Genomic DNA, 14,818 nt, shown 5'->3' with positions numbered 1-14,818 from the left:
TGCGATGTGGTGTATACACACACGTGCGCTGTGTATGTGTATACACACACACGTCTTGGTGTGTATACACACACGCGTCTGGTGTATACACACACGCGCTGTACGTGTATACACACACACACACATATATATATATATATATATATATATATATATATATATATGTGTGTGTGTATGTGTGTATATATATATATATATATATATATATATGTGTGTGTATATATATATATATATATGTATAAATATATTAATATATATGTGTATATATATATATATATATGTATATATGTATATATTAAAATATATATATATATATATTTATATATATTTATATATATATATATATATATATATATATATATATATATTAATATATATTAATATATATATATATATATATATATATATATAAAATACATATACAGTGGAGAACGGGGCCTGTTGTCCTCGGTATGGGTTCCAGTTGGCCATGTGTTTACTTGCCATGTTAAAAATATAATGTTCAGGATTGTGACTTTCGTTATTGTTGTCTCGGGATTTTCGGAGTCAGTAATATGGGCTATGAGATTTAGAAGTAGACTCGTATATACACAGATGGATGTGCATACAGTTACAGAAAAGTAGAAACAAAAACATTTTTCATTAACTTCATGCATTATACATGTTTTCTTATTTGAGTGTCATTCATTTCCACTTTTATGTAAATTGCTCAAGTCCTGCCTTCCCTTAAATGTCACTCCTCTTAAACATTAATCTAAATGTATTCTTCCCACAAATTCTTTTGGTTAATTTTCTGCTTCACTTTTTCATTTTTTTTGTCCTTTACAATATTCATTACTTATGATTTGTTTGGTTCAGATTTTGATTTCCTTTTCTAGTAATTGCTTTTTTGACAAGACAGTTATAGCATACTTAGCAAGATCTCAGTGGTTAGGAGGTTTGTCCATCAAAACTGCAAATAATTGTTCTTTTCCTCATTGTTTTCACTTTTTCCTGTCTTTGAATCTCTTTCTTCTATTCTGTTTTGTAATTACTTCAATCCCTTTCACTTTTGGTTTTGTGCATGCCTGTAAGCTCAGCATTTTTTTTGTTGCATAGGGACTACCTCTATCTGACTGATTTGTATTTATTTTAGTGAGACATCAAAATAATTCTGGAAAGACCTCAATTTTTTTCTTTCGTATTTGCTTCCACCAATAAGTTCCTCCTTGTTTAACTCTTCAGCTGCACGCTGTTGGCCCATTTGTTCTGGGGGTGCAGGAGTCTGCCATTCCTGGGCTATGCAGGAACTGTATGGTCCACGTGTTCTTCCGAAGAATCCCATTCAGCCCACTTCCGTATTGAGATTGGTGTGTTCATTAGTAAGCAATCTTGTTTTTCCTGCAGGTGGCCTAGAATTTCTGTTGAGAAGCACCCCTCACAGAAGCTGTTCTGAGGTGTGAGCTAGGAAGTATACCTCTGCACACCATACTCCCCTTGGTAACATAGTGCAAAAACACTTATAGTATGGGCTTGGTTGGCTTGAACTTCACTAGCTGACTAGGTAATGATCCTGCTAGGTGTCAGTTGTTTGCTGAACCAGACCTACCTCCCTCCTCAAGGATGCATAGAGCCAGCAGAGGCTGCTGACTCCTATAAATCTAATAGAGCTTCTAAAGGCACCCAAGCTGCTAATCGTACTCTGTTCATATGCACTGTAGTTGGGGCTTTATCCCTCTATGCTGTGGAGCTGGCTTCCTAAGAGGTTTCTACTCTGAAATTTGGTGTTTGGGATTTTATTTCACCTTCTGATTTTATACTTTTCAGTTTGTCAGGAAAATTAAAACTTAATTCCATTTTCAGCAGATGTGCTAGTGAAGTGTTGCATCTGTTATCAATAGTTTGGTTTTATCTTGTGGGGTATTTTAGAATACTCCTAACAATTTGGTTATGCTTTTCAGGGTCTGCTTTCCTTGACTTTTTGTGCCAGCATTTCTGTGGAGCAATCTTTTTTAGCTTGAGTTTTAAGATTTCTTCTGTGCTTGATTAAATCTACTGTTGGAGACCTGACACTGTCTGGTATACCCTGCTTTACCTCTCTATTACCTTGTAATGACCTTTCCTTTAAGATTGTTGTTGGTAGCTGCTGTTAAAACTTAGATGAGGAGCTTTTTTATAACCCATACTTTTTCCTTCCCCTCTTGTTCAAGGACTGCAGGGGTCCATTCCTTCCTGTCTTGCACCTGATACTGGTTTCTTCCTGTGCCAGTAGTCCTGTCAGTCATATACCCTGACTTTGATTCCATCTGCTTGAGTTAGTCCTGTGCTCGCTCACTCTCATCGGACACTGTTTTTTATTGGGATATTCATGTGTTTACCCCTGTGCTGCCCATGAATGTGGTATTGAGTCTTCAGATTCCTGTTTTTATAGCTTTGTCCTTTCAGACATCTGTCTGATGTTAAGTAGCTCTGATGACGGTGTCTTCAGGAGCACCAGCATTCCAGATTTCTTTTGTTGACTGTAGCTCTGCAGGTGGTCCCAGTGGTGTTCAGTTCTTATATAGACGTTCGTGTATGCTTCATTTTAGCTAGACCAGTGTTTTTGTAACTTCCACATTTGTGGTATGGTATTTCCAACCAGCCATATCCCAGCCTCCTACTCTAGCCTCTCTCATTAAATATTTTTTTAGTGCCTGTCATCCAGTTCTTTTGTTTTCCCACAGGAAACCAGATGTCCTGTGTTGCAAAGCTTATCCCCATTTTAAACAGGAAGGTGTGTGTGCGTGTGTGTGTGCGCGTCCATCTGTAAAACACACCACGTGGAACTGGTGCCTGATCCCTTTCAGAAGGACATGAAGGAGAGAACAGTGTCTTCATTTTGGACTGTTGACAGTCTCATGTTTGAAAGTTAATGAAAAATACTGCCACCACTGCTTGCGAAAAGCGAAGTACTGTGCCTTCAGTGCCCAAGAAGGCCTTCTGTATAGTCCATCCTCTCCTTTATTCCGAAATATTTTCTTCTGGGTGGAAATGTGAAGTGTTACTGCATTGGCCACAACTCTGTGGTTAAATTTTACTGTTCAAAACCTAGTGCCCTTTGCATGGTGACAGTTAAGCACAGGGGAGAGGCAGACTGATCAGAAAGAAGAGATTGGATGCTGTTTGAACCTCCAGAATGTTAACCTTATGATTGGCCCTCCCAGATAATTTTCCACATGCAAGTAAGAGCCAGCCTTTTTGATTTGAGTACACTTCTGTTTGACTTCTGTTCCTGTCTGAGGGTGTTAGGTTACATGTGTTTCTTAGCAGCATGCCTGAAGTTTCTGGGAGCCAAAGTTTTCTTATTTAGGCAACCGGATCCTAGCTGTACTTTGCAAGGATTGTCCCATCAGGCAGGCTGAGTCTTTGTTTTCTCCAGTTGTTTATCTTCCTGGGGATAACTGTTAATGTCTCTGCTTCAGCCAGCCCAAGGCTGACAACCATTCATAGTTTCATAGTATAGTACTAGGCTATCTGCCCTGGGGCATTTGTAAGCCTAGCCATAGTGATGTGGCTTTTGCCACCCAATGAAATGGTACAAAAATGTACAGAATAAATCTAGAATACTGTGCCTCTGTCTAGTAGTGACACAATGAAGGTCCCCTTATATAATAGAATTAGTTTACTGTGCCCCTGTCTAGCAGTGACACAGATGTGACCCCTGGGGTAAACTTACGATCTCCCATCCACTCATCAAGATGTCTCTTGAAGAGAGTCAGTGAGGGGCTCTGCCTAATACGAACTGGGATCCTGTTCCAAAGCATGGGAAGCCTCTGGGTTATGAATCTATCTCTCCAGCATGTCCTATTCATACTTGTGCCGAGGTTTAAGTCTTTAGCTCTCGTGGTCCTGATGGATTTGGATTTTTTGAGGTGGAGCATGTCCATCAGATCCTGATTGGACATGGCCTTGTACGTCAGGCAGAGATCACCTCTGAGCAGGCGGTATGCTACTGAATAGAGCTGAAGTTTCTTTAGTCTGGCAGAATAAGACATATGTTGGAGACCCTTGATCCTTTTGGTGAGGTACTTTTGTGGTCTCTCCAGCTGTTGCAAATGCCGGGTGAGGTACATACCAAATGGGGCATTGTACTCAATCATGGGTCTGATGAGGGAGGAATATAGGGGTACAATGACATCCTTGGATCTGGATGTGAATCCCTTCATGATGAGGTGTGCAAGGTAGAATGTTTTTCTAACCACTTTGGCAACGTGGGTGTCAAATGAGAGGTCGCTGTCTACTTGGGTCCCTAGGTCTCTGATTACTTTTTCCGTACTCAGTGGGTTGCTGTCTATGTGATAATTTGTGGGTACTTTGTTTTTTCCAAAAGGGATAACTATACATTTTTTGGCATTTAGTTTAAGGCCATGACTACGGCACCAGTTGTCCATTTCAGTGAGGCCTTTTTGTAGGATGTGTGTGTCTGCTGGTGTATCGACTATGGCGCCTAGTTTGCAGTCATCTGCGAACTTTGTCAGCCACAGCCCTCCCATGTTTGCTTTAACATCTGAGAAATAAATGCCGAACAAGAGGGGTCCCAGGACAGATCCCTGTGGGACACCACTTGTGACTGGCTTTGAGTCTGACATTGCTCCAGCGACTTTAACTTTATGGGTTCTGTCCTTTAGCCAGTTTGCAACCCATCTCGTGATATAAGGGTTTACTTTTAAGCTGTTGAGCTTATCTATGATGCCTGAGTGGGGTATTGTGTCGAAGGCCTTAGCCAAGTCCAGGTATGCTGTATGGACTGCTTTGCCCTCATCAATGGCTCTAGTGACTGTTTCGAAAAAAGTCAACCAGGTTTAAAAGGCAGGATCTGCCCTTTACAAAGCCAAACTGGGTGGGGTCAAGTGTCTGTAGGTCCCCTATGTCTCTGTTTATGAGTTCCATAATGATTCTTTCCATAGCTTTGCAGACCGGGCTAGTTAAGCTTATGGGGCGGTAGTTTCCAGGGTCTGTAGAGGCACCCCCCTTGTGGAGTGGGACCACTGTTGCTGTACGCCAGTGTTCAGGTACATATCCGGAAGTAAGGCTAAGGTTAAATAGCATTTTTATGTGTGGGTTTAGCTCCTCTTGGAGTTCACGTAACACGCACCCCGGGATACCGTCAGGTCCCATTGATGCTGTGTTTTTGCTTTGTTTAGGGCGGTTCTCACTTGGACATCTGAGATGACAGGAGATTACATTCAGCTGGGATAAGTATTTCTTCTTTTGGGGTGAAGGAGGAGAAATTTGCACTGAACCTGTCAGCCAGAATGTTGGCAATATCTGTGGGTTCAGTGTATTTTTGTTGTTGTGAACCAACTCTGAGCATATCTGAGGGTTTCCAGGTTTCTAACATAGCTGAAGAAGGCTTTGTGGTTATCTTTAGTGTCCTTAGCGATTTTTCTCTCAAAGTTTGCTTTGGATGTTTTTGAGAGAACGTAGTTTTCTGCTAATGTTGATCAGAGATGTCTTCCCTTCATGGGATTTCACTCTGACGTGCAGTAGCTTCCTGCTTTTGTTACACAATTTGTTTATGGCTGAGGTCCACCAGACAGGACGCTTACATTTGGTGGAGAGGGACTTGGATTTGTTTGGGATTGCATGATCCATGCATTCTTGGAGATGTCCATAGAAAGCATTTGTGAAGGATTCGGCATTGTGGGATGTGGTATCCACTGGCACAGTGGGCTTAAAGGATACCATCTCAGTCTTAAGAAGAGTGAAGTTTGCTTTTGAGAAGTTTTTCACTGTGGTCTTTTGTGCTGGGGGTGGAGGTGGGATATGTATATCCAGGGTGATTAGTTTGTGGTCAGATCTCACTAGTGAGGGGTATACTTCCGGTGTGGAGCATTTTGTCCCCATGTTTGTGGTGATCAGGTCTGGTATATTATCTCCCCTAGTGGGAGAGGTGACTAGTTGTTCCAGTGCATTTGAATTTATGAATTCCAGGAACCTTTGGGCTAGGGTATTAGGGCTAGAATAATGTACCCAATCTATGTTTGGGTAGTTGAAGTCTCCCAGTATGATGGTATTCTGTGATACATTCAGATCCTCCAATGTCTTCAGGAAGGCTGAGTGGGGTTCTTGAGATTGGGAGTGTGGTCTGTAACATGCTACCAGTTGTATAGCAGTTTTGCCTATGGTTAGTTGCACCTGTATGGTCTCTGATGCTTCATGTGTTGCTACTAACCTGGAGGTGTGGGTGTCCTTTATGAATATGGACACTCCCCCTCCCTTTGTGGTTCGGCCCGGGTTTTGGGACCGAAAAGCATGATACGAGGTTTAGCCTGGTAGTGCTGGGGTGCTCTCAGGAGCCTTGAACCAGGTTTCAGTTACTGCACAGACGTCTATGTTCTCCATGCTGAGGAGTGCATCAAGTGCCTGCATCTTGAGATTTAGACTTCTGGCATTGAGCAGCATTACCCTTAGTTTTTTTCCATTTTTGTTTTCTAAGGAGGTGGGGTTTGTCTTTTGAGCCTTGCCTAAAAAAGGCACTATGGGGGTGGCAAGAGCCTTAGCCGATATCCGGAAGCCCAGTGGTGACAGGTGTAAGCCATCCCTTGCGAAGCAGTGTGGCTTCTCCAACATATCATCCCAGGCAGACAGACATTGGATCCCCTTAGACTGACACCAGTACTTGAGCCAATTGTTAAAGCTGATCATCTTATCTTTGTATTGTGGTATCATTCTTGGTGAGGGCAAGATGCTGCTCAGGGTCAGGGTCATACCAGCCTGGGCTACATAATCAGAGAGCTCCTCTATGTCTCTTTTCATGTAGTCCAGGGAGGTACGTCTCAGGTCATTCACACCAGCATGGACAATGACGGAGTCATATTTGTACTTGCTTTGGAGTGACCTGAGTGCGTGTGTTATATGGCGGATCCTAGCTCCTGATAGACAGCTCACAGTCACCTTCTCCTTGTTCAGCCTGGTCAGTGGGACATCAGTGTGTCTGACTCTGGAGTCACCTATTACTAGTGTATCAGGCAAGGTGTTTGGCCTTAAGGGCTGTGATTGGTCGACACACTGATTTATTGAAGTATGTGTTGCATGTGTTTTGTTTTGAGGTGGTGGAGTTTTGGATGTCTGCTTTGGGAGCCTCTGTTGTTTTGGTAAGTTTTTTATTAGAGCCTCCGAGTATGTCTTTGTGTTTTTATGTGTTTGGTTTGCAGTTGTGGTAGGTCTATGTGGGACTGGGATTGTTGTGTGTGTGGTTGCCATCTCCTCCTGTCTGGTCATGCCAGCCCTGAGTTGAGAGAGTTCAGCCTCCAGTTTGGCTACATAGTTGCATCTCTCACATGTATTTGTGTTTGTTGGGAGGAGGAGAGGGTTGTCTGTGTACATGAGACAATTGTAGCATTGTCTCAAGATACCCAGATTGACCAGCTGAACTGGAGACGACGCCAGTAATCTACCACTTGACATGCTAGAACAGTATATGGGAGTGGTATACCTTTAAGGGAAGTGAATATTCACAGGGGTGGTAAGTAGATGTAGTGCTTTACTTAGTACGCGAGTGCTTACTTAGTAGAGAAGTATTGAGAACAAGTGCTAGGCTTATAATACAGTGAGTAGTCTGGTTATACTAAGAGTAGAGCTTCCTTAAGGGAAAATTTGAAGAGCAGACTTGGCGGAGCCAGAAAAAGTTTAACCTTGTTTAACCGGTGCTGCGCTATGCGCACGACCGCGCAATGCCGTGCAAACGCGGATTTTAAACAGTGAACTACAAAAGAGCTAGAAATGGTCCCAAACAACCAATTACTACAGCTTCTTGTGCTGAGGTCATTTGCCCCAAGGACAGGTAGGCTGCTCAAGGCTCCCCACTCCCACTGGTGAGCAAAGAAACTTCCTTCTATCCAAGTAAGGTAATGGACAACACAGGAACTACACCACAGCCCAGAATACAGCAATGCCTGTAAACTGGTCTAAACTAGTCGAGGAAGGCGGGAAAACAAGGATTATTTTTTTGTTTTTTTGTTTTTTTGGTAGAAACACACACAAAATGCAGAAACGGTGATAAATTAGTTACACAGGCTAGCACACTTTAGTGGGCAGCCTCCACAGTTAAATTAAACAAACAAACAAGCAAACTTTCGATCAAATTCGACTAAAATGTAACTTTAAGTGCAGATTTTAAAATAATGCAGCAATCTGTTAAAAAACAGTTCAGGCTAGTTCAAGGTAAGCTACAGAAGCTATTTCAAGTGAAAAAAAGCAAAGATACTTAAATCCAGAAGGTAGTCGCTTTTCTGAGTTCAATATTTTTGCTCACAGCCAGTGTAGTCCATCATAGTTTTTTTTCCTTCTTCCTTTTAATGTCGAATGACAGTGTCTGAGAATTTTAGGTCTCATGGTGGCTATTGTATTCTCATGGAAGTCCTGCAGGCTGAGTCTTTCTTTTCTCCAGTTGTTTATCTTCCTGGGGATAACTGTTAATGTCTCTGCTTCAGCCAGCCCAAGGCTGACAACCATTGTTCAATATTTTTGCTCACAGCCAGTGTAGCCCATCATAGTTTTTTTTTCCTTCTTCCTTTTAATGTCGAATGACAGTGTCTGAGAATTTTAGGTCTCATGGTGGCTATTCTATTCTCATGGAAGTCCTGCAGTGGACTTTTTCTCCCATCTCTCTTGATGGCTAGATTCTTCATATCTTTTGACAGAGAACCCCTTCATCCTACAGACACCAGTAGCCACAGTCGGCATACGTCTTAACTGTTCAGATTTTCACAGAATGTCCAGAATTTTGGCTCCTATTTTTGGTCTGTTCCTCATAAAATTTGTGGTTTTCTAGCAAGTCACTGGGATTATCTGAGGATTAAAGTCACTAAATGATAAACATTTGAGTTTCAGACTTTGAATCCTTCAGAAAATGTATGTCAAAACAAACCCTGGTATTCTAGCAACTTTCTAAGTTTATAAGCGCAATATTTAAAACGTGTCCTTATTTTATGGGCCTCTATCACCCAATTTTGTTGGGTTTTGTACAAATTTCTTGTATTAAAGGGTTGAGAGTTATGACAGTCTGTACAGATGTGTCTGCCCTTAGCCATTTTGTGGAAATACTTTTAAAGGGCAGACAGTTCAAAAAACACCTCCTTTTGAGTCTCGTATTCATATTTGTTTTGTAGATGGGAGGGCTGTCCTCCCGCTTTTCAGGCATTTTAGCCATACCCATGGGTAACCAGTCATTTAACTGAAGCGTGGTTGTAACTTGGTACATTATCAAGTAAGGAGGTACACATTCCTTTCTATCTTGTAGGAGGACTGTGACAATTTAGCTGTTGGCCATGCTGTCTTATCACTGGAATTTTCTATTCTGGAAGAAGCAATTTCTCTGACCAGCTGATTGACATTATATTTTAAATACCTTTATTAAATCGCCACTAAAGATGTCGACACACATGCATTAATATTTATTTTATTTTCTGTTAATGTTTTTTTCATGCATTATCCACTTCATTCCAACATTAGATAAATGTCTCAATTAGTTATTTTCCTTTAAACATCACTCCTTCTCCTGAACTGTATTATGTAGTTACTATTCCCACAAATTCCATAATTTCTGTGTAATTTGAGGCTTCCTTTTTCTACATATCCCTTTTCCCAGTTCTTTTCTCTCCAACAATATTAAATGCTTCAGTTGTAGTTGGTTTAATTTTTGATTTCCAATTCTAATAATTGTATTTTTTGGCAGTCAGTGGCATTAAACTTGAAAAAGCCTTACTACGTCTAGACAATTCAGTTATTGTGTCCCACATTGTATCCTTTCCTTTGTTACAACCATTTGCTCCAAAAATTCTGACAGAGTACTGTGTAAAGAAGTTTTACAAGTCTGCAGACTCATTACACCCCCCCCCCCCAAAGAAAAGTGTTCCCAGTAGATTCTCTTTCCCATAACTTGTTATCTACTTAAGTAGGAATTCTTTGAATTCTGCTTGCTACAAAATACCTATGAAAACACTTCAAGTATCCCAAACCTTCTGGACTTTGTTGCATACTTGGAAGCCATACATAAGTCACTGCATTGTTCCTTTGTAAATTTTCTCTTATCTTTTTTCCAATCTTTTCTAACCTCCTCTAAGTCTTATAGTTAACATGCAACAGTTTATATGCCCTACTAATTGTCCCTTTTTAACCGCTGCTTCTGTTTCAGACTTTATTAAAAACTCTGCTAAAGCTGGCATTTCACTTGAAACATCCCATTTACCACTGACCTGCAGTTCAAACTTCTGCTTTGTCTCATTCCACTCTATTACATTCCTGTCTGGTTACTTGCTGCTAATACCTTGGATCTTTTGTCAACTTCCTTCAGTAAATTCCAGCTCCCTCTTGCCTGTTTCTGTACTTTTACGTGCAGTCATTCCTATTGGCAAAATCTCCCTTTTACACCACCATGTTGACTCGACTTACTACTTAGAATGATTTGGCAACTTTCTAACTATAATAATCTGTTAAGTTCTTTTTATTCTTAAGGATTTGCATCCAAATCATATTCTGTCCTAATTTCTTGAATTGCCTCCTATTTCATCCTTTTTCACTTTGATTTATCACCTTCTGCTTGTATTATGTGTGCGAGTCTTAACTGCTTAGTTTTGAAATACCCATACAAAGCAGATCATTCTAAACCACCTTGTTCTATGGAGAGGATCAGCTTATCCTACTTGACTCTTGCCCTGTTCCATATCTGTAAACAAGAGCTTCTAGTTTCTCAGTTTATGTATTATCTTTTGTTTAGTCTCTTCCCGCATATCTTCAGCTGCCAAAACAATTCTTTTTAATCCACATATTTAAATAACTTCATCTTACCTCCCCACAAATATGGGTGACCGTGAAACAATTCTTGTGTGGGTACATTTACCACTGTAGTCTGTTTTATCTTCATTAATTTTATATACGGAAACAAACTTGAAACTGTCTCAAAATGTTCCACAGCAGTGAAATGTCTTATACTGGATTTATCAAGTACAAAATATCTGCAAATAAAGGCAACTTTTATTTATTACCATACCAGTTATATCCTTGAATTTCTGAATCCCTTATTCCATTTGCCAATGGCTGTAAATATGAAACAAATAATCAGTGGGAAGGAGCACCCCCACCCCCATCCGCATGATTCCTCTGTTAAAACACAACATGTAAGAGAAGAACCAAGACGCATCTTAATGACCCACGACTGGTCCTTTTAGTACTGTTACAGCCAGAAGGGTCTTCAAGAAATGTGGCAAGCCATAGTGTCCCAGATGCCCTAGATTTTTCCAATTTTATCCTTCCGGCACACTGTTGAATAAGGGCATTTTAACTATCTTTAGCCAATTGCTGTTCTATGATCTTTACCTTATTTTCTTTGCTGATGTGGTTTATTTAGAAGGCCAGGGTGATTTCTGATATTAATCTACTCGACGAATGTGTTTTCTGATAATATCAGTCTAGTCAAGACTGATGTGTTCTCCCTTTTCCCATATTCCTTCCTCAGTTTGTAGCACTGTTAAGATGTATTTTTGCAAACTTTTATTTCATTTTAAATTTATACCCAGTTCTGTTTTTGTGCTTTTCTAGTTCAAGTTCTTGGTTGAGAAATAACACCACTGTTCCAGTTTAGCTGCTTGTAAATTAAAATATGAGGTAAATAAGTGAATAAAAAATCCTGTTAGGCATTAACTTTTAATGTGGAAGCTATTTCTGTGGTAGAAACGTGTAGTTCTTTTCCATTATTCTTTGCAGCTGGCAGATAAAAACATTTGGTTTAATTCCTCTTCCAGAAAAGTAATTTCAGATTCCAAATCATTTTTGTTGCTCTTCTGCTTTATTCCCCTTAAAATTTAAAGGTGTGATAAAAATGCATGATCTTGAGACTTGAGAAGAAAAATCAGTCTATGGAACTAGGCTGTTTAGTATGTTTCAGTGTACGATATACTGCAAGTGGGGGTAGCGAGTTCCTGATATCATGTGCTGTATTTTTCTGAGCCTTTTATGTGATTATTGGGTTTTACAGGTTTCCGAGGCAGATGTGTGCTTTCATAACTATTTTAAGGTTTATTAATTAGTAATCCTTAAAAGAGCAAAAGAAAATCATATATATTTGTTTTTTTCTGTGCAGGTTTGGCTGATGCTGATGAGAACTGTAAAAGATTCATCGACAGGTGTATGCCCGAGGCTTTTAAGAAGGTGAGGATAAAAATTATAAGCGGTTTCTCTTTTCACTGAGCCACGTCAAAAGTTTGACACACCATTTAGAATTTTACTTGGATAAATCCTAGAGTAGTTTGCTATGTGCCCTGGGTCTGACGTTTGAATATGCTGGGAATGGTAGGTGATTAGTGTAACACATAAGTAACCAACAAAATACCATTAGGGTTTTACTAATGCTGAAATAGGAACTTTAGCCAAAGGGTAGGTATTTGCAAAATATTTGGCATTGAGCAGTTAATGGATTCCTTATTTCACAGCTACTTTGCTGTTTTTTTTTTTTTTTTGTAATATTTTTTTTGCTCTAATCCTCTTCTGACCCATCAAGGCATCCCTCAGAGGCACTCTAACTACCCACCCTCCTGCAGGTGCCCAATGAGTCATTTGTTCCCCGCAGATGGGGACTAATGTACTGGGTACCCGTCATTCTCCAGAAAGAGGACCCCCCCCCCAGTCCCCACCTTTAAGCTGTAGCCGTTTCCCTCTCACTTTTTCTTTGGTGTCAAAGGGCATTACATGATATGAGAGTTAGTGATGCTTGTTCAAGCCTTAGTGCATTTCATGGTCAGGTACCCCTGGCTACTGTCAAGACAAACACCTCTGTGCAGTTCTACTCTACACCAGGGATTCTTTTACCATGGAGTGGAATTACAGCTCTGGTAAATGTTAATTCCCACCATGGGAACCAGTGAGCCTGCAGTAAATTTGTTTGTTGCATCAATACCTGTTGTAAAACTTTGTGGAACTGTTTAGTGGAAATGGGGAAAAATGTCTTCCTGAGACAGTGAAATCCTTGATAGTTTATTAAAGCTACTTAATAGCTTATTGATTTGAGAAAAGTCGGTACGTGACACTCCAGTCCATAGTGAGAAAGGTGGGAAGACTTTCTGTCAGGATCCACTTTTCAGCCCCTCGGCGAACCTTTTCAAGGAATCAGTGGGGGAGGCAAGATGATGTAGTTCCAGAAATCTCAGAGCTACCCCCAGGACTTGCCTTCCCCCAGAAGCAGAGGGTATTTGATAGATGCTGCCCTAGAGGCTGAGTGGGTCAGAGGAATCAAGGGTCTCAAGAGCCTTTCTCATAGAGACCCGCACAGCAACCCTGAAGGGTTGCCCAGCCGCTCAGCTCTGGCGGCAGTCTGGGGATGTCTCTCACTACACCCAACGGCCTGGGAGTCTATCGGGGACGATCGCTGGGTGTTGCAAATTATATCCAGAGGCTACTCAGTTCCTTTCAACCAGTCACCTTTTCCAACCAGACACTTCCTGGATGTTCCACCCGCGCAAAGGGAAGCAGCAGCACTGGAAATTGCAATGCTGCTAAGAAAACAAGTCATCCAATCCATCACTCCAGACCAGACCGGATTAGGCATTTATTCCAGGTTTTTTTTTTTTTTTGGTGCCTGAGAAGATGGGGGACGTAAGACCCATTCTGGATCTTTCCTTCTTAAACCTGTCAGTTGCCAAGACAAAATTCCGGATGGTCACTCTTCAATCTATCCTGCCCTTTCTGCAGGAGAGCAATTGGATGTGCTTGATCAGCTTCCAGGATGCGTACTACCACATCAAAATGGACAGGCACTCTCAGAGGTTTCTCCACTTCTGTATGGGAGCCAGTCATTACCAGTTCAAAGCCCTCCTTTTTGGTCTCACCACAGCCCCCAAGGTGTTTTCCAAAGTGATGGCAGTGGTAGTGGCTCACCTGGGACTACAGGGATTTCAGGTCTTCCCCTACCTTGGACGATTGGCTCTTTGCTGCCCCTTCCAGGCATCAACTCTGCCAAGTGAGGGATTCCCTACTTCACATAGCCCAGCAGTTGGGCATAACCATCAATCGCAGCAAATCATTACTGGTTCCAGTTCAAGTGTTAAACTTCCTTGGGGCTCTGTTGGACACGATTCAAACCAGTGTCTTTCTAACCTCAGAGAGGATCCAGTCCCTGAAGCTACATGCCCTCTGTATTCTTCACGCTCAGTCACCGACAGCAGACATAGTATTAAGGGCTTTAGGGTCCATGGCGGCCATGATCACTCTTTTACCCATGGCCCGGTTTCACATGGGGGTACCTCAGTGGACCCTTGCGGTTCAATGGTCCATATTGGATCTTCTGTTGTCTTATCCTGTTAGAGTCTCTTGGGTGTGCAGGGACTCTCTTCTGTGGTGGTTGTCCCTTTTTTCCACCTTCCCCCTCAGCCACAGTGACCACAGATACCTCCCTACTAGGGTGGGGGGGGCACTGTTGGGGAAGGACGGTCCAAGGCTCATTGTCCCCCTAAGAGACTCAATTGCATATCAACGTCCTGATATGGAGGGTGGTGCTTCTAGTGTTGCAGGCTCTCAATGCTCATCTTCCCCTAGGGACGATTGCGATCCGGACAGACAGTATGTCTGTGGCTGGTACATCAACAAACAGAGGGGAACCAGGTCTTATCCCCTGTGTTTCAAAGCCATGAGAGTGTGGGAGTGGCCCATCTCCACCTGCCGTTTTCTGATGGCAACACATATTCCGGGGAGGTCCAACATTCTAGCAGACAGGCTCAGCAGTCTATTCTAATGACCTATGAGTGGTCTCTGAATCTTTTGGTAGCAAAAACAGATCTTTCTCAAGTGGGGTCAGCCTTGCTTGCAA

At 41.6% G+C, this 14,818-nt stretch overlaps 1 protein-coding gene across 1 annotated transcript in view; it reads left to right on the top strand.

Annotated features, from left to right (window-relative positions):
* USP24 (ubiquitin specific peptidase 24) overlaps window positions 1-14,818 on the top strand; it is a 4,679,666-nt gene that overhangs the window by 100,957 nt on the left and 4,563,891 nt on the right. Inside the window, exon 3 of the mRNA XM_044085508.1 lies at window positions 12,101-12,168. Coding sequence (XP_043941443.1) covers window positions 12,101-12,168 — 68 coding nt within the window. The remainder of the gene's footprint in view (window positions 1-12,100; window positions 12,169-14,818) is intronic.

The sequence above is a fragment of the Protopterus annectens genome, chromosome 10.part0, assembly GCF_019279795.1.
Source record: "Protopterus annectens isolate FY-2018-M chromosome 10.part0, PAN1.0, whole genome shotgun sequence".
Taxonomy (NCBI): domain Eukaryota; kingdom Metazoa; phylum Chordata; order Ceratodontiformes; family Protopteridae; genus Protopterus; species Protopterus annectens.
This window is presented reverse-complemented; position numbering and strand designations above follow the sequence as displayed.